Here is a 25,213-nt window from a genome sequence, read left to right as displayed (position 1 = left end):
AGACCAAGACCTCCTTCAAACAAGGGTGAGCAAATAACCTTCCAGATGCAGTAATCGATTTTTTTTACTATTTATGCTACATGTCCATACAACTTTTTTGATGCAAGAATATAATTTGATAAGAAGACTAATTGACCATTTATAAATCATAAGAATATAAAGTAGTGTGCCTTGTATGACTGACTGGACTAATTAAACCATCACCATCATAGAAATAAGGTAGTCCTTCTAAGTAGGTGGCTTGGCCAATACTCAATCTTCTATGATTTTTAGATGATGAGTTTGAGAGTTTCCATTGAATATAGGAACTCCAATATAGTTAAATGTTGTTTGTCTCATAGTGAAATCAAGCATATCTACAATGTGCCTCACCCTAGATCCTGACTAACTCCACCATAAAGCGTACACTTAGTTGGACAGATGTGTCGACCAGAATACTAATCATATTCTTGAAGGAGATGGTTAATAACTTGAGCATTTTTTCTGGTAGATTTGGAGAATATCATAGATAACTACATACTAAGTGGCTATTCGACAATGCAGAAGAGCAAAGAAGAAATGGTCTCCTTTCCTCACTCCTCTAGAGCAAAAAAAAAATTTTGTAACTTTTATATTTATCATGATTGACAGTTTGACTTAGTGGAGAATGGTAAGAAACCAATCCCAAAACTTTTAATCAAAACCAAATTGAAATAAAACATCAATAAGATAATGTCAATCTAAAATATCAAAGGATTTTGTGATGTCTATCTTCAAATCCATACTACATTTAAAGTATTTCTTGTCTAACAAATTAATGACTTCTGAAAGTTTCCCAATGCGCTCATAAATATGCTTGCACGTAAGGATCTAAGATGGTTAACATGTCTTCAATGATCTTAGTAATGATTATGAACTGTAAATTTGCAATCTCAACAGATCTATATTGTTCAATAGAATTTGCTTCATGTGATTAAGACAACAAAGTTACACGGATTAAATTGAGATTAAGAAGAATTCAACCTTATTCAAAAAATTGATTCATTGAATTGATCATATTTGTCTCCAATATATCTCATAAACCTAGAAAAAACATCCCTAAGGGCCATCAAACCAGAAGCAGAATTATTATCCATTTTGTATAATGCATTATTAATTTTCTCAAACTAAAACATTTTAATGAGATATTTGTAATCAATTATATCAATGCCTTTTGAATTTTAAGATCTACTTTAATTTTATTGATCTTTCGAAATTCAATTCACCAACATTTCTTCTTAAAAGAAACTCTTTGAAGTAATGATAATAGTTTTTTTTTATATAATTTCATTTTTTGTTTTGTCTAAAAGTACTATTGTGATCACTATCATATTTATTCAACAAATATGAAAAAGAATTTTTGTTTATATAATAGTGACATATCTTTCTGTTGTGGATAGTCCTTTCAACAAGAAATATCTATCTATCAACATCCTTCAATTAAATCATCTTTGAGAACATTCTTGTCTTTGTTTCAACTCAAAAATTTTAAATTCCTTTTCATTAAAAAGAAATTGCTATCAATTCAATTTTTTTCTTGAAAGTTCGGTATTTGACCTTAAAATCAATTAGATTAAAAGATCAAACTTATTGTTCACCAGTGAAAGCTTAATTGCTATCAATTCAAGTGAATTGGTTAAACCTTACAAGTTTCCCTTCCTATGTAAAGGATTGACTGTCTAAAGTGAATGAAACAATTTTTTTTAAAAAAATAGCTTAATTAAGCTTAAGCTTTCATACAACAAATATTATATTAGACAAATATTTAAAGCGGGTAGGTTGGTATAGACGGCATTAAAAAGTATGGGGGTGCATTAAGCACGTCTTTTAGCCCAACTACCACGTCCTAGTCCATTCTATTCCATACCATTTTAAATAAATAAAAAATAAGAACAATAGTAAATTTAAATTCAAGTCATGTGTAGTTCATTCAATGTGATCCAAAAATCATACTATGACACACAATTATTATTACTAGACCCATGATAACAAACATGGTACTAACACTTCACACCCACCTATCCACTTATTTTAATATTAAGAACTCAAGACAACAAGAGGTGTAAAATTTGCAAAACACACATATAAAAAGATGAACACTAGATTATTATATAACATAAAATTTAGGCAGCAGTGACGGCAATTTTCATCCCAGACTGGCAGTGACCATTATAATTGCAGATGAAATAGTTTTGTCCCCTAGCAAGCCTGATCTGATCCTTTCCTGATCGAAACACTTTGGCTCCTCTTGGTGTGCTGCACTTGTCATATGCTGCTTTGTTCACCGCCACCACATTGTGAGCTCCAGGACTATAGTTGAAGACTGCACAAACATACAAAAATAAATTATTAAATGAAGGTGAAGTATTGAAGTAAGATGGCCGAGTGGCCATGGTTAATATTATTGATATATTATTTTTGTAATAGAAAGATGCTACATACCAAGTGTGTCACCGGCTTTAAAGCGTTTTCCTTGAGGCCAGGAAACAGTGTTAAAGGTCCAACCTCCGTTACCTCCAACCGTGTAGGTAACAGCATGAGCGAAGTCAGAGTTAAGAACAAAAAAGCATACTAGTAGAACCAATGCACTGCCTCTTCCCAAAGCCATGGTTTCTAGAAAGTATTTGGTGGAAAAGTGTGAAGGAGATTGAGTTAGAGGTGAGTGATGAGTGAAATTGGAATGATGTGGTAAGGGTTTTATAATTGAGGAGTGAGTGCAAGAAATGTTAATGGGTGGTTGGTTAGAAAGTAAATGCCTTTGAACAAGTACTCATAGACAAGACGCGTGGGTCTGTCCAAACTCATTATAGACTATTTCATAATAACTCATTATCATTTAAAAAAAAAAAATATGCATATCGATGAAAAAAACTTGATTTATAAATTAGTTGATAGTTTATAATTGAGTTGGATTAAATTGTTGAATCAAAATTATGCAGGTTATTAGATGTGAGGTTGAATATGTTTGTAAATGAACAAGTTTGTAATTGTTAGATTAACTTGTTGATTTTAAAATAAATTGTTGAATTGATTTATAAATATAAAATGGCATAAAAAATCATTAATTTAAACTTTTTTAATTAAAATTATAGTGCAAAATAGAGAAGAAGAAAATTAATTTATAAAATACTTGAATTAGATTTTCAATATAAGTTATAAGCTCTTATAAATGCAAGCTATGAAATTCGGGGGAAAATTAGTAATTGTTATGCGCGGAAATTAGAATTGATGTTGATAGATTATGTTGGACTCTTGAAGTGGTAGTATTGATTTTCGATGCGGTGGTGTGGGGTCGATCGGTAAGGTTAGCTCTTCAACATCAAAGTCAATTATAGAGTCTAACATGAACGAAGTGAAAAATGGAGATCATAAAAATGTACTTGAATCTCGATGTCTTGATTATATGTGTTAGACAATTTGATTAGGCTTTGAATTGTTGGTTTTATGTTCGTAGTTTAGGGCAAGACACTTTTCTTCGGGGAATTAAAGTGCACTTGTGTTTACTTGTATTCCCAAGACAAAATCTGGCCGTTGATTTGTAACTTTTTATTTTTCCTTTGATTTGGCCTGCTACTCACTCTCCTTTATATAAAGGTCTCTTCATTTTTTGGGGAACTTTTTGCCATTTTTTGAGTCATTATCCCTTTGTAAGAGTGTTTCCTTCCTTCTCAAGAGCATTTTCTTGAGCGTTCATCTTCTTCAAAACTGAGATTTCCCATTTTGTATTTAATTTCTACCTTATTCATTATATTTTATTATCTCTAGGTACCTTTTCTACCCTGAGTTTATTCCTTCCCATCTAATTTTTATTTTGTCATGGTCCGTGTAAATGATCACCATGTAAGTTTATTTAGTGATTCTGGAAGTAGTGATTTTTTCCCTTTAGATAGAGCAGAAACATCTTCTAGTTTATATTCTCATTGTCCAATTAACAATATTTCAGTTCCAGCCATTATAATTGTGTATGATAATTCTGAGTCTGAGAGGTTTGCTACTGGTTCTCTTGATAGAGAAACTTCCCTTAACGAGTCTTCCTTCGACACTCGCATTTCTAATGACAATGTTGGAGGTGATTGTGCAGTCAATTTCGCTTCCGCTCCATCCACAACTACGGGAGATTTAGCCTTCCATGCTTTGATTACATCGGAGATGGAAGGTGTTGCCTTGAACATGGAAGAGACTCAAAATTTCATCAAGACTTACCACGCTATTTATGCCTGGGATCCAAGTGATGCCGAGATTAAAGATCATCTAGTGTGTGGGACTCAACTTAAGGATGTTGATTGGCTCGGGCTGTAAGACCCCAATTTTGGCCCTAAGATCCCTCATGGCCCATAACATCTCATATCATGGCCTCAAGGATCATTGCATACCCTAGCTTCCCCCTTAGTGGGTGGGTCACCTTGTGAGTGTGGTTCTTGATCACCAAGCATGTATCACATTGGTATATCATTGCTTTACATTTGTTCACTAACCAAATGTACAAAAATATTGTCATCTAACCTTGTTTCTTGCAGCTGAAGCAATCATCAGTCAAAACAGTCAAATCAGCCATTGAGCAATGGATGGTGACCATTCTTGAAGAATTTGGGCACCATGATCATTCATAAAGAGTTCATATAACTTGTGATATCATTTGGTATCAAGATCTCAATTGAAAGAGGCTTGGAATTCATCAGAACATGGCCCAGTCATCCAAAACCCTAGAAAAGTCAACAAAAGTCAATTGTGGTCAACTGTGCATTTAATCAGGGATTGGAAGGTGTGAGATGGTTAGAAAGGTCTCATTCATGTCCATACAAGTCTCATTTGGCATTTCAAAGATCAAGGTTGAAGAATTTGAAGTCAGACAAAAAGTTTCCCAAAATGGAAATGACCTGTGATTCTCACCTGCCCAAAATGGAAAGTTTTTCTCCCCAAAATTACTTCATCATACAAGCTTCAAATCAAATTTTGTCCAACATGAAAGTTGAAGATCTTGTTCTCACCATTCCAAAAAGTCCAAGAACTTGAAATTCCCATGTGTGGTTAGCAAGATATGATCAAATCAATTTCAAAAAATGCCTAAATTCAAAGTGGCATAACTTTCACATGGAATGTCCAAATTGGATGGTTCTTCTTTGAGCAAACCACATTTGATATGTACTTTCATGATCCATCATCACATTTTGCCAAAAGCCTTCACATAAAAAGGTCATTTTTTAAGTGAACTAATTAAAATGCAAGGGCAAAATGGTTCAAAACTCAAAGTACATGGAATTTTGGCATGGGACCAATTCCAATAGCTTCTAAATGAAAATTATGACTTGTTCAAATTGGAAAATCACTGTTACATTGCATGGAACTCTCCAAGGGCAAAAATGCCAAATTGCTTACAAGTGCACATTTTGCTAATTATCAAAAATGGACTAATCATGATTAGAGTTGGATTAACATAGTGGTATATAAACTTAATTATAACAGAAACTCAGAGAATAATCACTTTTTCAGATCTAAGATCAAAATCCTCCAATTCTCTCACTTTTTCTCCATTTTTCACATAAGCATTTTTTCACCATTTCATCAAAATTCACCATTGTTCTTGCAAGTTTTTGTTTGAATCTTCATGTGTAGGTACTGTTGAAGTTCTGTTTGAAGGAATTGAAGCAAGAAACCGCACCATTTCCAACTGTTGCAAGCTTGAGTTCTCACATGGCAGCTGTAAAAATTCACTTCCTCGTGCATCTTTGAGCTCATAATTCTTCACCATTCACCTCATACATCATCAATCGTGATCTGTTTTCAAGAATCAAGGCCAATAACACGCTGAATCTCCAACTGCACTTCAAGAAGGTGAATTTTCGAAATCTTTAATTCGCGAAATCAAGATATGGCTTAGATAGTTCGTGGAATGTAGGTTAATTTGATGTTTGAATCGCGCGATTTCGTTAAGTATTGAGCTAGATATGTTGATCTGAATATTTGTGTGTGAAACTTCTTTCGATTAGATCTGTTTGTACGTTAATCTTTAGACGATTTCGTGGACATATTTGTAACCTACGTTGAGAGACGAAGAGAACGGTATAAGGCCCGTGCGATTTGGTGAAGAATTTCTCAAAACCGCGGTTGGAGATGGAAGGACGAAGAACACGCGATGATGAACGAGTAATTCTGGAAAATTTACCGTGTTTGATCTTGGATTTTCGCCTGGCAATTTGAATTCGTGTTTCCCGCCTGTACCGGCCAATCGCACGCGTCCAGCACATTAATGGCTGCGCTGTCGTTTTGGCTATGGAGGCGTTATTTACAGTTCTGCCACTGCAGACTTAATTAATTCATATAACATTAAATAATTATTCAATAAATATAACAAATCTTAAAAAATTCATATAAAATCCAATATTAATCCAAATTAGGTGGGAGTTTTTTTGTTGGATCCCAATTTTTCTCTAGAATTTTTTAGGCATAGAAACTTAAGTTGTGCCTGTAGAATTTTAGAATGGCTTATTGATTTTTGACATGTGTGCAATATTCATATGTTTCACCATTTTGATCACCAAATAATCATGCCTTATCCAAATCTAATGAAAATTCATATGATGATTCTTGACACATTCCTGGAGATTTTGATATATGATTTGTAATTTTTGGATCTCTGGTTTGATAGATATGACAGATTCTTTTTGAGTGTGACAATATGTGTCACACTATGCTATGCTGACTTCATGATTTATTTTTCCAGGCTTACCTTAGGCCTATGGCTCTGATTTTTTGCATGAGATGACTCTTATATGTTAGGTTTCACCATGATTTTTTGTGGATTTAATTGATCCATTTTCTAATTGATTTGGAGTTTTGATTGCTGTTTAGCAATTTTGGATTGTTTCTTGAGTAGCAAATATATATGTATTGTAAAATACTCATCCCTTATCCTATGAATATGAAATTTGATGGAGTGATTCATAACATGTTCCTTGTTAATTTGGCTTTGGTCCCACTCATTTCTTAAGTGTTCTCTCTGTTTGGCATTTGATTGAAGTTGATGCTCATTTTGCTACCATGTATTGACTTGTTTGCATTTGTCCTGACTTTATGATTTTCATTGACCTACTTCCTGTTGTCCAAATGGCATGAAAATTGATATGTAGTTCATTGAATGTGTCCTGTTTAGGCTGGAATTTTTGTGGAATTTATTGAGCTGTTTAAGTATTTGATTGAGTGTGATCTTTCTGTTTGCTCCTATATGATTCACATTTGCCTAACTTGACTTCAATTGTGCATGAAATTAATTTGGTGCATAGTTTAGGGGGGAGACCAATTGGATTCTCTTTGTATGTGATTAATGTTGATGTTGATCATGTTTCACTTGCTGTTTTGACTTTTTTTTCCTTCTTTTTGACCCTAGGCTTGTCCTAGTGGTCTTGTATCTCATGTTTGAATGTGATTTTCAGGTTATGAGGCAAAATACCTTAAGGAGGTGGATTCACATTTGATTGAGATATCATTTGGCATTGTACACTAACTTGTTTTGTTTTGTAGGATGTTTGGCTCCTTTGAGTTTACTTGCACTTTGGTGCATTGGATTGTGTTTGTCTGTGTATAGCTAATTGTGAACCATTTGCTGTTTAGTTCTTTGATTGGTATACTGATGATATTTGATTGATTTCAGGTACATTAGTTGCTAATATTGCTTTGCTTTGCTTGATAAGCAATTTGCACTGAGGTATAACATTCTTGTCTCCATGTAGTCTGGAAGACCTGGCCTGTTACTTGGCCAGGCACCTGTCTGAAGTCCTCCTTAAGAGGCGATGTTTGTGCTTGTTTAATTTTGTCCCCAAGCAGGTAAAGACCTCAATGAGGCAATTGGCGGAATCCAAGGGATATGCAATCTATCCCCCGCTATTCTGTTGAGTCGTCCCTCTGCTCACACCACTGTGTTGATGCATTGGGACACAAACCCAAGATCTTGTACAGTTGTACAGTTGTGTCAGAGTCTCGAGTGTAGAAGGGTTCCTCCTTTCTGAACCCACACTCCTTTGTCTAAAGCTCTCCCTGACCAGGGATAAGAGCTGTGAAGTCTTATCTTCACTCTCCTTTCATCAGCTTCACCTTAGCCCCTCAATGGCAAGGTTAAGAGCTACCTTTCACCCTGTACAGATGGCTTGCTCTTGCAGCCCCCCTTTGTTTGAGCCTCACTTGTGTGCATATAGTGTGTGCTGTTTGTGATGGTTTGCTATTGCTTGTGCTTTAGGATAGGTTTGCTTCCTGTGCAAGTTAGCTAGAAACCTTAACTTAGGGACGACTTTGCATGATAACATCTAGGCTCGAGTTAGTCTCCCTAGTTGTGTCTCCCTCTGTTATCTGGTTAGGCTAGTCTTGTGTCCCTGCGTAGGGGAACTACGTCGCCCTGATCCTCATACCAGATGAGGTACGTAGGCAGGAGATGAGCAGATCTCTCCGGGCGCCTGTGTCTTTGTTTTGTGTTGTTGTGTGCTTGGAAGCTGATGTAAGTCCATCGAGTGGCCTTCGGGTTCTAGTGTGGGTTTGTTTGGTTCGGATGCTGATGTAAGCCCAGTGATTGGCATTCAGGCTCCATGTTTGCCTTCTTGTGTGTGTTTTGGTTCGGATGCTGATGTAAGTCCAGTAATTGGCGTTCAGGCTCCATGTTTGCCTTTGCCTGTGTTCGTTTGTGTGCGTGTTAGCCGAGCTACGAATGCTCTGATTCTCCTTCGTCCAAAGGAGATACGTATGCATAGGATGCGACATCCTAGCGAGCATGTGTCGTTTCCCCAGTCCGAACTACTTTGACTCTGATGTCTATGCTTGATAGACTAAGTAGGCCCAGGATGCGATATCCTGCCGAGTCAGTCTTGTTTGTTTTCTTGTGTCTCTTTCAGCCAGTATGTGTGTGTTTGAGCAGTGATTTTAGCAACCATTTTCCTTCCTATTGTGCGTGGATCCCGTCGAGTACGACGGATGCGTAGGGGTGCTAATACCTTCCCTTCGCATAACCGACTCCCGATCCCATTCTCTTTGGTCGCGAGACCATGCTTTTTCCAGGTTTACTCTGAGCGTTTCCTTTCCCTCTTTTGGGATAAATAACGCACGGTGGCGGCTCTGTTGTTTTCGTTTCCCGCCGGTTTTTCGCGTAATGCGACAGCTGGCGACTCTGCTGGGGATACCTGAGAAGTTGACCTCTTGCTGGTCCATCTTCCCTAAGCGAGTCTCTCCTAGCGTTCTCTAGGTTAGGGCTTTGGTTGCTTTGTGCTGTTATTTATTACATTCATTGTTTATTGTTTGCATCTATTGTTTGCATTAATGTTTGCATTCATTCATATTCATCTGTTGTGCTGGCTTTGTTTCTCTGTTTGGGGTGGGAGTTACTCGAGGTAAAAGGCCCAATACCCAGGCTATGAGTGCAATCTAGGAAACCTAGGAATAGAGTGATTCATGGGAAGCGGGTGGTGTACGCCACTTAGCGGAACATCGATATCACGAGCAGTTCAGACTCTGATGGGGTATTATCGGTGCATACATCTGGTGTGCACAGGATGATATTCTTGAAAGGGTTGTTTATCCTGCGTTTCTCTCAACCTTACCCTGGCCTAGATGACACCCGTGAGTGGGGAGGGAATGATCATTTTAACAGGTACAGATGGTGACTCAGTATGTTCCTGTTGGTGACCCAGCTTCTCAGATTGGGTTCAGATGACAGTTGATCAGTTGACTTTGGGTTTCAGATGAATTGTTGTTCAGAATTCGAGCCGAAGCTTCGATCCTGTGTTCAGAGATGCACAGCTTGCCAGTCGTGTCCGCATCATGTGCATCATAGCATGTTTATTTTTCAAAAGAAATGCAATAAAAAATTGAAAAAGAAAAATAAAAAAGGAAAAAACTAATCCCTGCATGCATATCATTTCTCAGGTACATTCCAGAGCTTGATTCACTGATAGAGATGGCAACAGTCCCAGAGCCGAAGCGGAAGACTTGTTCCTACATTTTCCACCGTGAGCCTTTGACATCGTTGATAGAGTTGAGCAGTCTTGTGACCAGTGATCATCTGAGGGGGTTCGTGGATCAGTATGGGGATCTTTCGACACTGTTGAAGATAGTAGTTGACCCGGTGCCGTTGCAGACCCTTCTTCAGTTCTATGACTCGGAGCTTCGATGTTTCACTTTCCAGGACTATCAATTGGCGCCTACTCTCGAGGAGTACTCCATCCTGTTGGGTGTCCCGATTCAGCATCAGATTCCTTTCTTGGACGTCCCGAAGGAAGTTGATTTCAGGGTTATTGCCAAGGCCTTGCATCTAAGTATCCAAGAGATCAGTGATAGTTGGAAGACCAGTGGAGATGTTGTGGGTCTACCTTTGAAGTTTCTACTGAGAGTTGCTAGAGGAGAAGCAAAGAAGGGGAATTGGGAAGCTTTTCGTGCTCAGGTTGCTGTTATGATCTATGGGATCGTTCTGTTTCCGAGTATGCCCAACTTTGTTGACTATGCTGCAGTCAGTATCTTCATGGGAGGGAACTCAGTTCCTACTCTGTTAGCTGACACTTACTATGCTATCCACAGTAGGCATGGTAAGGGTGGGGCTATCAGATGCTGTCTCCCACTGTTGCTCAGATGGTTTATGTCTCTCCTCCCAGTCAGTGGGTCGTTCGTTGATGCTCAGGGCACTTATAGATGGACTCAGAGGGTGATGTCTCTCACTTCATACGACATCAGATGGCAGTCTTACCGGATGGACGTGCGAGATGTTATTATGAGTTGCGGAGAATTCCGGAACGTGCCACTTGTGGGGACCAAGGGTTGCATCAATTACAACCCGGTTCTTTCTCTTCGCCAGTTGGGGTTCGTGATGAGTAGAAGACCACTTGAAGCTGAGATAGCTGAGAGTGTGTATTTTGAGAAGCGTACTGACCCTGTTAGATTGGAGCAGATGGGAAGAGCTTGGAAGTCCATTGGTGTCAGAGATGGATCTGTCTTAGGGAAGAAGTTTGCCATTGCTATGCCTGATTACACTGATTGGGTGAAGAAAAGAGTGGAAACTTTGCTGTTGCCCTATGATAGGATGAACCCGTTGCAAGTGCAACCACCCTTGATTCTCGCTGATACTGTGCCTGCTGAACAATATAAGCAAGCTCTGATGGAGAATCGTTGCCTGAAGGAGAAAGAGCAAAATGCCCAGATGGAGTTGTACCAGGCCAAAGCTGATAGGCTGAATCTGTCTCATCAACTCAGAGATGCCCAGAGTGCAGGTGTTGGTGGGGTGAGGAGCAAGAAGAGATCTTATGCAGAGATGGAGACCTTGCTAGATGCAGAGCACAGAGAGTGTTTGAGATTGCAGAGATCTGAAGCCAGTTATCTGAAGAAGATCAGAGACTTGGAGAAGCAACTCAGAGACAAAGATATCCAGATGAAGAAGGAAGTCGACCAGAGACTTACATCAGAGACTCAGCTTGGGGCAGAAGTCGTCAAGCTTAAAAGACAGTTGAAGGAGAAGATCACTCCCTTGCCAGAATGTTCAGAGTGTGAACTGTTGATAGACCAGTGTCACTACTTGAAGACGCTCATTCCTGGAAGTAACTTGTCTTAGCTTGTACTTTCTGATGTTTATGTTGTGAATCACCCCCAGGCTTGTTGGTGGGATTCCTTTGTTGTACCTTGATTGGATATTTGGATCTTTGTTGTATGATCCAGTTGCTCATTTATAAATGAGATTTTCTCTGTATTCCTTGCTCAGTTGTATGATGTTTCTGTATCTCCCTGTTGCTTTGTGTTGTTGCAGGTTGTCATTTCTTGAGATGAATCAGGCTCTTTGAATGCCTGAGGAATGAACATTTCATGTGCATCATATGCATTAGCATCATACTCATGTCATATTGCATAACAGGGGTTCTAATTCGGGCTTCTCACTCCGGTTCCTGTGTCAGGCAGGATAGCTGATCAGAGACCGCATCGTTACTCAACCAGACTCAATCATCAGAAGCATGGATCAGGTTCAGACGGAGTTGGCTGAGATGAGGGCGAGCATGGCTCAGTTTATGATGATGATGCAAGGAGTTGTTCAGGGGCAAGAGGAGCTGCGAGCCTTAGCCCAGAGACTGGAAGCCGTGATTCTTTCGTCCAACTGTGCTTCACCAGTGGGTGTACCCGTTCATGAGAATGTTGCTGTCACTATTCTCGTCAGTGATTATGCCGTGGGTGATGAATTGAGGGAGATCAGAATCAGTGAACAGCCTCTCGTTGCAGAGACTGTTAATGTCAGAACAACCCGGGCTCCGGTTCGCCATCCTGGCTCTTCCCGTTCTTCCGGTTCTAAGAAACCATCTTCTGGGGCACCCAAAAGGGGAGAAAGTGAAACAAATGCTGTGCACCGTCGGAAGAGTGCAAACAGAGGACAATACCGTCAAGTGGCCGCTGTGACTATCCCAGCAACTCAAACTCAACAACAGCAGAGAAGGCCAACTCAGCAATATCAGCATCAACAACATCGTCCTCAGCAGCAGGCTTACCAGCCTCACCATGGTAATCAAGCCAGTACAAGTAATGAGAGGAAGAAGATCATTTTTGATCCGATCCCTATGTCGTACGCAGAGATGTATCCCTCGTTGATAGAGCGGAACTTGATTACTCCCAGAGACCCGCCGGCCGTACCCGTCAACCCCCGATGGTGGTATAGGCCTGAGCAGCAGTGTGTGTATCATTCGGGTGCTCCTGGTCATGATGTGGATAGTTGCTTTCAGTTGAAGATGAAGGTTCAAGACCTCGTGAGGTCAGGTATTCTGAACTTTGAAGACTTGGGTCCCCGTGATAATCAAGCTTGAAGATAACAAGTCCTGGGCTGGCGCCGACTTTTCTTCAAAAGGGTTGTTCAAAAGCAGAAGCTGCTGGTGCAAAGGATTCTGACATTTGTCATCCCTGGAGGGATCTATCACAATTGGGTCACTGTGGGCGTTCCTACAGTTGTTCATAAGTCAGAGTAATAATCACTTTGTTTAAAAACCCTTCTCCCATGCCAAAAGGAGAAGTGATGACATTGTTGGCAATATTTGGTGCAATGATATTTTCATTCAAATAAAGCATGTTAAAACATTTGTTTTTCCATTTGTTTTCCCTTTTCGCTTTTTGCATGAAATTGGTGATCACAAAAAACCCTAAAAAACCAGAATAAAAGCAATCTTTTCATCTGCATAACGATTGTCTTGTTTGATTTTCAAAGAGCTTTTCATATCAAAATCATTATGCAGGTTGTTTCTTAGACCCATTGAACATAATGATCTGACGTCATCTCCCAATTTTGAATTCCCTGTATTCGAAGCGGAAGAAGATGATGTTGAAGGGATTCCTGACGAGATTTCCCGACTTCTTGAGCAAGAAAAGAAGAGCACTCAGCTGCATCTCGAGAATCAGCAGAACAGCCAACTGGGGCATATACATAAAAAAAAAAAAAAAGAGGAGGGTGCAAAATCAAAAAAAATCAAAAGAAATCCAAAGAAATCCAAATCAAAAGAAAAAGAAAGAAAGAAACAAAAGAAAACTAGCACCCTCAAAGTCCCAAGTTGACTGATGCTGAATCGAGAAGAAGAGATTGACTGCCATGTGTCAGGGTCAGTTATATCAGCAGAGAGTGAAGAAATCATTCGATAAGAAGGTCAAGCCTCGTGTGTTCCGAGAAGGTGACCTTGTGCTCAAGAAAGTCTTGTCTTTCGTGCCCGATTCCAGGGGCAAGTGAACTCTAAGCTACGAATGTCCGTATGCTGTCAAGAGAGCCTTTTTAGGCAATGCTTTGACACTTACAACAATGGATGGAGAAGTTCACTCGTCCTGTGAATTCCAGATGCAGTCAAGAAATACTTAGCCTAAAAATGAAAAAAAGCAAAACAGCTCGCTAAGTTGAACACCCCAAAGGGCAACTTAGGCAAAAAGGAGCGTCTCGGTGGATTGAAAACCCGAAAGGGCGATCCAGGCAAAAGTTAGAGACATTGAAAAAAGAATTTGCATCCCGCTAGATTGAGCACCTCGCACTGGGGCAATCTAAGCAAAAATTAGGGATTTGGCAAGTAACTGCATCTTGACAAGACTGTGCTCTATATCCGTCATCCGTCAGGGATTCTCGATTCGTCATCGACCGAAGCTTTGAATACATTGAAAATTCGGAATGGTAGAGGAAAGGTCATTATGTTCAATGTAGCCCTCTCCAATATACATCACCGATTTCAAACTTGTACAGATCTATGGAGTCTCGCCCTTTGCAGACTACCATTCCATCACATCGATTTGAGCTTTTATCCAATTATTTGCACTCTTATTTGTTTCAACTCAACAAATGTTTTGTATGTTTTAATTGATAAAGTATCATTGTTTTCAAAATAAACAAATTTTTCATAAAATTGTTCTTAAACAAAGTGAACATTCACAATGATGGAAGGATACTTAGGAGACCTGCAGTGCTCTCCCAAGGGTGGTACGATTACCAACAGGTAAGACATTTGTTCGTATCTCGAGCATAACTGTATCTCTTTCCTGTAGAACCTCTTGTGGTTTCTCCTCAGCAAGGTTGCTCAGTGCAGTGTTGGTTGAAGTTGTTCATCTTCATGTCCCCGGCAGTGCAATATTCTTCCTCCAAGTCCCTGTCAGCCCCATGGTGGGGCATCTCCAGTAGAGGGCTGTGTGAACCCTATCGTGGGGCATCCTCAGCAAGGTTGCTGGTGGAACATTTTCATGGGGCAGTTCTCAAGCAGAAGGTGTATTGAAGACTTCAACTTTCGTCTCTCCAGCAGAGCAGTCTTCTCCTCACCCTGGCACGGGTGCTTTTCTGCAACGATTCGGTATTTGGAGGATTGGCATCCCAGTACTCCGTCATTTTCCCGGATAGATCCTCAGCAGAGTGGTTGACAAGAGGAACTTTATCAATGCCTATCTATCCTCACCAGAGATCTACTTGATTCTTGGCATCCCTGTTCTCCAGCATGAGTGAGAAGTCGGTGCTTTCTCCGCAAGACATTTCCCAATAAGAGTCTCCCCGCAGAGTATTCTTCAAGCAGAGTCTCCCCGTGGAGTTGGAGTATATGATCAGTTTGGCTCTCCAGCCAGAGTTCATTTTTGCATCTTGCATATAGTAATCATTGCATCTTCAGAAATGCGTAGCATTTCCATTCAATATGGAGCATTACGCCATAGAAAAATTCAAACATATGCATTCATGTGTTCGAAACCTGTCAGACCGTATCCCCGGCAGAGGTGGATTTTTGTTCAACCGGTACAGCGCGTTTGCTACAGTTGCTCCTGATGGCATTCAGGATCGATCCCCACAGAGGTTTATTTCCTCATCTGTTGGTGAAAGGAAAGCCAGTTTCTCCCCAGTGGGACCTCCTGCAAATGTTCAATCTTGCCCTGTCATCTTATAGATGCCGGTATCCCGTTAGCACCCGCGTGTGTTGTTTCTTTGGTGTCGGTAAACACCATCTTTCGGTGATTTCCAGTCATGCGTAAGCGTGTGGTCTTCTTTGGTGTCGGTAAACACCATCTTTCGGTGATTTCCAGTCATGCGTAAGTGTCTGGTCATCTTTGGTGTCGGTAAACACCATCTTTCGGTGATTTCCAGTCATGCGTAAGTGTCTGGTCTTCTTTGGTGTCGGTAAACACCATCTTTCGGTGCTTTCCCAGTCATGCGTAGTGTCTGGTCTGCTTTTGATGTCGGTAAACATCATCTTTCGATGTTCGTAACGTCGTCCCTTCCCTAGTGAAGTTTCCTCCTCTCCGTTGGTGTCGATAAACGTCGAGTTTTTCCTATGCGTCCGTTGACGTATAGTTGCTTATTCCCCACAGGGTCGTCCCCAGAAGAATCACTCCTCTCCGTTGGTGTCGATAAACGTCGAGTTTTTCCTAGTTATCCGCTAATAACTAGTTGTATCTCCTCCCAGTTCATCCGTCGTCCGTTGATGTCTGGCTACCTCTCCGTTGGTGTCGATAAACGTCGAGTTTTTCCTAGTTACCCGTTGATATCTAGATGATTCCCCTCAGAGTCCTCCTCTCCGTTGGTGTCGATAAACGTCGAGTTTTTCCTATCCGTCCTATGACGTCTAGTTGTACCTTTCCCCATGCGGATTTACCTCTCCGTTGGTTTCGATAAACGTCGAGTTTTTCTCATTCGTCCGATGACGTCTGATTGTATACCCTATTCCCAGTCATTCATTGATGTCTGGTTGATTTCCCAGCCAGAATCCCCAGTAGACGTCCTATTTGGTGTCCGGTTGTGGTCTCCCTTTCGTCCGATGACGTCTGGTTGAGTTTTCTCCTTCTCCGTTGGTGTCGATAAACGTAGAGCTTCTCCCTTTCGTCCGATGACATCTGGTCGAGTCTTCCCATTCATCCGATGATGTCTGGCTACCTCTCCGTTGGTGTCGATAAACGTCGAGCGTCTCCCTTTCGTCCGATGACGTCTGGTCGAGTCTTCCCATTCATCCGATGATGTCTGGCTACCTCTCTGTTGGTCTTGGTAAACGTCGAGTTTTTCCTGGTCGTCCCAGCTGATTCACCTCTCCGTTGGTTTTGGTAAACGTTGAGTTTTTCCCATTACGTCCGCTGACGTATGGTTGTATCCTTTCCTGGTTATCCCCAGTAGAGTTGATTTACCTCTCCGTTGGTCTTGGTAAACGTTGAGTTTTTCCTAGTTGTCTGTTGGCATCTAGTTGAGATTTCTGATCCCATTCATCGTGTGTCGATGTCTGGATATGCTTGTACCTCTGAAAAGAAAGAAAAGGAAGAAGCAAAAAAAAATCATACCCAGCAGTGTGCAAATTTCTACGGTTCTTGGTATTCAATCCCTGTTTACCCTGAAAGTCTGACAGCCGTTGCTCTCATCTATTCGGGTTCCCAGTTGATTGAATAGGGACAGCTGGCGACTCTGCTGGGGAAAGCTATCTCGCTGGGGAGTAATAGAACTCTGCCAGGGACAACCGGGTGACTTCACTGGGGAAACCGACCAATCCACAGGTAAGATATTCTGCTTCGGGGAATGACTGCTACTCCGTTGGGGACGACCCACTCCCAATCCACATGTAGGATAAACTCAGCTGGGGATACCCACGACATTCCGCTCCAGAATACTTCTTAATCCCTAGGTAGGATAACTGCTGGAGATATATTTCATTGAAACCCGCTCCACTCGGGGAATTTGCTGATGAAGATCTGTCGACACCAAACTCTGCTCGGGAGATCTGTTGGGGAAAGCCACCCTGCTGGGGATAACCCACCTCTCTGCTGAGGAAGAGTATAACTCTGTTGGGGCACAACATTCCACTGATAAATTCCACTGGGAGACCCTCCTAGGGAAAACATTCGCTGAGAAATACACCCACTGGGAAATCTGCAAACACCTGCCTGCTGGGGGAGAGGACATCATCCACAAACACCTCTGCAGGGGAACACAGTTCTGAAAACTCCCAAACTTGTTTTAGAGAAACATCTGCTGGGGAAATGCTCACAGATGACGACCTGCAAAACAGCGCAACAAAATGCCCCAGGGGTACAGGGACAAGATATGCTCAAGTGTCCTCAACATCAAAAATGATTTTCAAATGTTTTTATCTTTCTGCAAATTATTGTTAAGCCTTCATGTTTTTATATGCAATGTTTATCAAAAAATCCGGACGTTTTTCGCAAACAAAACAGTAAAATAAAAACAAGGGAGCTATTTATCTGAATAACGACTTTTATTGATTGAAAAATGTGCCTGAAAAGGCGAATACAATGGGAAGCAATTCCTAGAAAGAGGTAATTGCGCACAAAAGGAAAAAATCTATCCTAATGGCAATGTGAACACGGCATCCACTATTTCCCAATCCTGTTATAACTCACAGATCATCAGTTTTCCTCCCAACTTCCTTGCTTTCTGAGAAGAACAACTGGACCGATCACATCCTTCGAGATGGCAGACAATGAAGCGTGACGATGTACAGATAACTCAGACTGTAGTCTTCGCTCTAATCCCTCTTTTGGCTGGATCGCCCTTTCGGGTTTTCAATCCACCGGGATACCCAATTTTGCCTAAGCCGCCCTTGCGGGTTTTCGACTTACCGGGTGTACACATTCTTTTCATCTTTGTCCCTAATTTTTGCCAGAACCTTTTCTTTCTGTTTTTTGGTTCGCCGGGATGCCCTTTTTTGCCTGGACTCTTTTATTCTTTTTGTCCAGCGGATCAATTTACGCGAAGTATTTTTTGACTACATCTGAGTTAACAGGGGACGGAAAATCTTCACCATCCATAGTTGTAAGCATCAAGGCTCCACCGGAGAAAACCTTCTTCACAACATATGGACCTTCGTAATTAGGAGTCCACTTGCCCCTGTTATCTGTACCGGGAGGAAGGATCCTCTTCAAAACTAGATCGCCAGTTTGAAATGTCCGAGGACGCACTTTTTGATCAAAGGCTCGCTTCATCCTTCTCTGATATAACTGCCCATGGCACACAGCTGTTAACCGTCTCTCTTCGATAAGGCTCAACTCATTAAACCTTGTTCGAATCCACTCGGCTTCGTCCAGCTTGACATCCAATAATACCCTCAGAGAAGGGATCTCCACTTCAACAGGTAGGACTGCCTCCATACCATACACAAGGGAGTAGGGGGTTGCCCCGGTCGACGTACGTACAGAGGTACGATACCCATGCAAAGCGAAAGGCAACATCTCATGCCAATCCTTGTACGTAACGACCATCTTCTGCACAATCTTCTTGATATTTTTATTTGCCGCCTCTACAGCATCATTCATCTTTGGTCTGTAAGGAGAAGAATTGTGATGTTCGATCTTGAAATCTCTGCAAAGCTCTTTCATCATCTTGTTGTTGAGATTCGAACCATTGTCAGTGATGATTCTCTCAGGAACTCCATAACGACAGATGATTTCTTTCTTGATGAACCGGGCAACCACTTGTTTGGTAACGTTAGCATAGGAAGCTGCTTCCACCCACTTGGTGAAGTAGTCAATCGCGACCAGGATGAAGCGATGTCCGTTCGAAGCAGTAGGCTCGATCTTCCCAATCATATCAATCCCCCACATGGCGAACGGCCAAGGCGAGTTCATGACATTCAGCGGGCTTGGTGGTATATGCACCCTATCAGCATAGATCTGGCACTTATGGCATTTCCGAGCGTACTTGAAGCAATCGGATTCCATAGTCATCCAGTAATAACCGGCTCTCAACAATTTCTTCGACATTGCATGACCACCAGCATGGGTACCAAACGAACCCTCATGCACTTCTTGCATCAACATGTCTGCTTCGTGTCTATCCACGCATCTGAGCAAGACCATATCAAAGTTCCTCTTGTACAACACATCATCCTGATTCAAATAAAAGCTTCCAGCTAGCCTTCTCAGGGTTTTCTTATCATTCTTTGATGCACCTTCAGGATACTCCTGAGTCTTGAGGAAGCTCTTGATGTCATAATACCACGGTTTCTCATCAATCGCAACAACAGACTCGGCTGCAAACACATACGCAGGCCTCTCGAGTCGATTCACCGCAACATGTGGCACATGATTCCACCAATGAACTTTTATCATGGAAGATAAAGTAGCCAAAGCATCCGCCATATGATTCTCATCCCGAGGGACATGATACAACTTCACCTTCTTGAAGAACGTCAATATTCTTCTGGTGTAATCTCTATACGGAATCAAATGCGGCTGGTTAGTATTCCAATCTCCGTTGACCTGGTTGATCACTAGAGTTGAATCTCCAAATATGTCAAGTGTTTTGATTCTCAAATCAATGGCTTCTTCTATCCCCATGATACAAGCCTCATACTCAGCTTCGTTGTTGGTGACATCAAACGTCAATCTGGCAGAAAAAGGTATATGAGCACCTTTAGGATTGATCAGCAATGCACCAACACCGTTACCATTCACATTCACAGCCCCATCAAACATCAGTGTCCACTTGTCATCAGGATCCGGTCCTTCCTCGACAAGAGGCTCTTCGCAATCTTTCCTCTTAAGATACATGATGTCTTCATCATGGAATTCAAACATCATAGGCTGATAATCATCGATCGGTTGTTCGGCGAGATAGTCTGACAATACACTACCTTTGATAGCCTTATGCGACGTGTACTGGATATCATACTCTGTTAAGATCATCTGCCAACGGGCAACACGTCCAGTGAGAGCCGGCTTCTCAAAGATGTATTTCACTGGATCCATCTTAGAAATCAACAAGGTAGTATGGTTCAACATATACTGCCTCAGTCGGCGAGCAGCCCAGGCCAAAGCACAGCAAGTTTTCTCAAGCTGTGAATATTTGATTTCACAGTCGGTAAACTTTTTGCTAAGGTAGTATATGGCATGCTCTTTTCGACCAGACTCGTCATGCTGTCCCAATACACACCCCATTGAGTTCTCGGTAACTGACAGGTACATTATCAGTGGTCTCCCTGGAACTGGAGGAATCAGAATTGGAGGTTTCTGTAAATACTCTTTAATCTTGTCAAAAGCTTTCTGACAATCATCATTCCACTTGATTGCCTGATTCTTTCTGAGCAATTTGAAAATTGGTTCGCACGTGGCAGTTAGGTGAGATACGAACCTTGCAATGTAGTTCAATCTCCCTAAAAACCCACGAACCTGCTTTTCTGTTTTCGGTTCAGGCATTTCCTGAATAGCTTTGACTTTTGCTGGATCAACCTCAATCCCTTTTTCACTGACAATGAAGCCTAACAGCTTCCCTGATCTTACCCCAAACGTGCACTTGTTCGGATTCAGCCTCAGTTTGAACTTAACCAATCTGTCAAACAACTTCTGCAAATTAACCAAGTGCTCCTCCTCTGTCTGCGACTTCGCAATCATGTCATCCACGTACACCTCAATCTCTTTGTGCATCATGTCATGAAAGAGAGTCGTCATTGCCCTCTGATAGGTAGCACCGGCATTCTTCAGCCCAAATGGCATCACTTTGTAGCAGAATGTGCCCCAAGGTGTAATGAATGTCGTCTTTTCCATGTCCTCTGGCGCCATCTTGATCTGATTATAGCCCGAGAAACCATCCATGAAAGAGAATACCGAGGATTGAGCCGTATTATCAACCAATACGTCAATGTGAGGTAATGGGAAATCATCTTTCGGACTCGCCCTATTCAAATCCCGGTAGTCGACACACATTCTGACTTTGCCATCCTTCTTCGGCACAGGAACGATGTTGGCTACCCACGGCGGATAGGTTGTTACTGACAAAAACCCAGCATCGAGCTGCTTCTGAACCTCTTCCTTGATTTTCACTGCCATATCAGGACTCGTTCTACGAAGCTTCTGCTTGACCGAAGGACAATCGTCTCTGAGAGGTAGTCTATGAACCACAATATCAGTATTCAGCCCAGGCATATCTTGATAAGACCAGGCGAATATCTCCATGTACTCTCTCAGCATTTCGATCAACCTGCTCTTGACCTCAGGTTTCAAAGCAGCCCCAATCTTGATATCCCTTCTGGCGTCCTCAGTACCAAGATTCACAATCTCCAACTCTTCCTGATGAGGTTGGATGACCCTTTCCTCCTGCTTCAACAACCTAGCCAGTTCTTTAGGGAGTTCACTGTCTTCATCACTCTCCCCTTCAGCTTGGTAGATGGGATTGTCGAAATCATACTGAGCCATAACAGATTTGTTCATAGTGGATGCCATAAGATCAATTCTGCATGTTAATGCTTTATTTTAGAAAAAGATTTCAAGAAAGTCACAAAAACAAAAACATTGCCATTTTTATATTTATTTTTTTTGAAAATGAAAAACAAGAATAGAAAGACATGGATCACAAAATTGTTTGCAAAACGTCCTTTATTAATGATAATCATTGAAAACATGAGGCCCTACAATGAACCACTAAGCCTTGGGCAGAACGTAGGGTTTTGTGCAGAATGAAAAAAAACAAAAGAAAATTACTCTGTCAGAAGAGTAACTGGGACTATATCCTCCGCAGTCCAGTTGTTGATCACTTCCCCTGGTGCACTCGGGCGAACCCAGCAGTCGAGATCACAATCACTGTCCACATCTTCACCCTCAGTAGCAAAGACATCACCATGATTCATCAGCCCAGCACTGGTGAAGGTACTTGGACCTGCTGCCCCCTGCTCTGCTCGGAGAGGCTCATAACCGATGCCAAACTTATCTTCTTTGACAGGCAAGTCCACCATCTTGCCCCAGCCTTCAGCCTTACCAGAGTCAACCACCTCCTTAGCCTGCTTGTAAGAAGTAATTGAAGCACCTGGCTTCCTCTGTTCAGCACACGCCACTCTCTCAATAGCCACCGTCTCGAACGCCTGGCACAAAGTTTCATGGATCTCGCCATCCACCTCGACATATTTGAACGAGGATAAATGACTCACCAAGATATCCTCTTCACCGCACACGGTCACAATCTGACCGTTCCAGACGTACTTGAGCTTCTGATCGAGAGTCGACGAGACTGCCCCTGCTGCATGTATCCATGGACGTCCCAGAAGACAACTATAAGCAGGCTGGATGTCCATGACATAGAAGACAATGTCAAACTCCTCAGGACCTATCTTCATGGGCAGAGTGACTTCCCCAAACACAGAACGTTTGGATCCGTCAAAAGCACGCACAATCAGGTCGCTTGGCGTCAGCACAACCCCTTCAATTGGTATCTTCTTCAATATCTGCTTAGGCAGCACATTCAACGAAGAACCCGTGTCCACCAAGACGTGAGACAGTACAACCCCCTTGCACTCCATGGTGATGTGCAAGGCTTTGTTATGATTCCGACCTTCGGGTGTCAAATCAAGATCTGTGAACCCTACCCCGTATCGGGTGCTCACATTAGCAATTACACCCTCAAGCTGACTAACCGAAATTTCCTGAGGTACGTACGCCATATTTAACATCTTCAGCAAGGCGTCCCTATGTGCCTCAGAGCACAACAGCAGGGAGAGGATGGAGATTTTGGAGGGAGTTTGGTTGAGCTGATCTACAATCTTGTAGTCGCTCTTCTTGATTATGCGCATGAACTCCTCCACATCCTTCTCAAATGAGCCACCAGGCACATTTGCTTGAGCAGGAGCTTCATCAACCACGACCTGTTTGCCCTTAGTTTTAGCAGATGCCTCAGCATTGGCATCCCTCAACTGTTGAGGCGCAAACAGCCTACCGCTACGAGTAAAGCCTCCTGGCCCACCCACGTTGTCCACAGCAGGACTCACAACGATCGGAGCTTTACTAACAGGTGCATAAATCGTCACAGGCGCTTGATTTGAAGGCTTGACCCTGTTCTCAGCCCTTCTGTTGCTTCGGTAGGCATTGTCATACCTCCAAGGCACATCATTATTGTCCACGGCCCTTCTAACCGGAGCAACGATGGTCGTCGGAGTGTTGGTAGAAACTGGTGCAGAAATGGTAACTGGGGTACCACTCGTTGTAGGCGCCCGTCCTTCAGACGGCTTGAAGAAGATTGTGACAGTAGACACTGCCCCACGTTCTCTGTTGTCAGCCCTACCAAACTGAACACAACCTCGATCCATCAAACCCTGGATACCAGCCCGCAGTAGTTCACACCCATTTTCGGCCTCTGCACAGCCCACACAGTCTTCATCACAGCCCGGATGAACACCACTATTTAGCAGACGGCCGTTAACCACCATCAGAGAAGTCCGAATCTCACTGACATCGACAACCAAATCCTCAGATTCGACCCCTTCGATACAATTCACCCTATGAGCACCATGCGCTGGCATGGGATTGTTCACAACATTTGGCACAGGTGCGAAATTGATCGTCTTGGCATCGATCAAATCCTGGACTTTATGCTGAAAAGCCCGGCACTTCTCAATATTATGCCCCGGTGCTCCAGAATGGAAATCGCACCGGACATTCGCATCATACCCTGGAGGCAACACAGTTGGCGGAGCCATCGTTCTTAACTCTACAAAACCCAATCTGAGCAATTCAGGCAATAGCTCAGCGTAGGTCATGGGCAACGGGTCAAATCGTCTATCCGGCTGCAGCCTCTGCCTCGGCTGATAAGGACGTTGTTGCTGTTGTTGTTGTTGTCTAGGTTGTTGCGGAGGTTGACGTTGTTAAGGAGCAGGGATGGTCACTGCAGCAACCTGTCTGTACTGATTATGGTTTCTGTTCTGACCTCGGCGGTGCTGAACAGCATTAGCTTCACCTTCTCTACGGCGAGGTGCCCCAGAGAAAGGTTTCTTTGATGAAGAGGAACCCGCATCATTAATCTTCCCAGCCTTGATTAAACTCTCGGTCCTTTCACCACAAATTACAACATCAGAAAAGCTTCCAAATGGGCAACTCCCCATTCGGTCCATGAACACTCCTTGCAGCGTGCCAATGAACATATCTGTCAACTCCCTTTCCAGCATAGGGGGTTGGACTCTAGCAGCAAGTTCACGCCACCTCTGGGCGTACTCTTTGAAGCTCTCGTTATTTTTCTGGCACAGACTCTGCAGCTGAGTCCTGCTCGGTGCCATATCCATGTTGTGCTTGTACTGTCTGAGAAAAGCTTCTCCCAGATCTCTCCAACATCGGATAGAATCTCGTTTCAACTCCATGTACCAATCCAAAGATGCCCCAGATAGGCTATCTTGGAAAAAATACATCCACATCTTCTCGTCATCTGTATATGCCGAGATCTTCCGATAATAAGCCTGCACATGAGTGCGAGGGCAAGAAGTACCGTTGTACTTGTCGAAGGTGGGCGCTTTGAATTTATGGGGAATTTTCAGACCCTCAACCAACCCCATATTCGTGACATCGAACCCGAGAGAGTTCTGGCATTCCATCGCTCTAATCTTTTCAGCCAGGGCATCGACTTTACGATCCCTATCCTCCATTCTGGCAACATCACCGTCGTCCTCACTCATCATTGTGAACATGTCCTCTTGTCTGTCGACAAGAGGAGCTGGATGACGCACCGGAGCCCTGGTAGCTCTAGCATTGACCTCTGCAGCAAGAGGCTGACCATTGATTCTTATACCTTGGAGTTCTTCTCCCGTAGCATAGCCATGACCGGGAGCAGCAGCAACATTAACCGTCTCAAAACCAGGTGGAGCAACAGGTGAACCACGGTTAGACGCCTGAATAGCCGTATGCTTGCAATGTTATCCTTTTGAAGTCGCCAGTGGGTCTTTTCACCGTTTGCTAGTGATTTGTTCCCCGGATTATTGATTGATTCTCAATACATCCCCAGCTA

General features: G+C 42.3%; 1 protein-coding gene across 1 annotated transcript; it reads right to left on the bottom strand.

Moving 5' to 3' along the window:
* Window positions 1-1,921: 1,921 nt before the first annotated feature.
* On the bottom strand, window positions 1,922-2,764 carry LOC127105317 (basic blue protein). Its single transcript, XM_051042493.1, has 2 exons — window positions 2,461-2,764; window positions 1,922-2,341 (listed from the first exon to the last, which is right to left on the bottom strand). The coding sequence occupies exons 1-2, from the start codon at window positions 2,624-2,626 to the stop codon at window positions 2,142-2,144; spliced, it is 366 nt and encodes a 121-aa protein (XP_050898450.1). The 5' UTR covers window positions 2,627-2,764; the 3' UTR covers window positions 1,922-2,141.
* Between the last annotated feature and the right edge of the window lie 22,449 nt (window positions 2,765-25,213).

The sequence above is a fragment of the Lathyrus oleraceus genome, chromosome 7 (genome assembly GCF_024323335.1).
Source record: "Lathyrus oleraceus cultivar Zhongwan6 chromosome 7, CAAS_Psat_ZW6_1.0, whole genome shotgun sequence".
Taxonomy (NCBI): domain Eukaryota; kingdom Viridiplantae; phylum Streptophyta; class Magnoliopsida; order Fabales; family Fabaceae; genus Lathyrus; species Lathyrus oleraceus.
The sequence above is the reverse complement of the archived record's forward strand: the minus strand, read 5'-3'. Positions and strand labels throughout refer to the sequence as shown.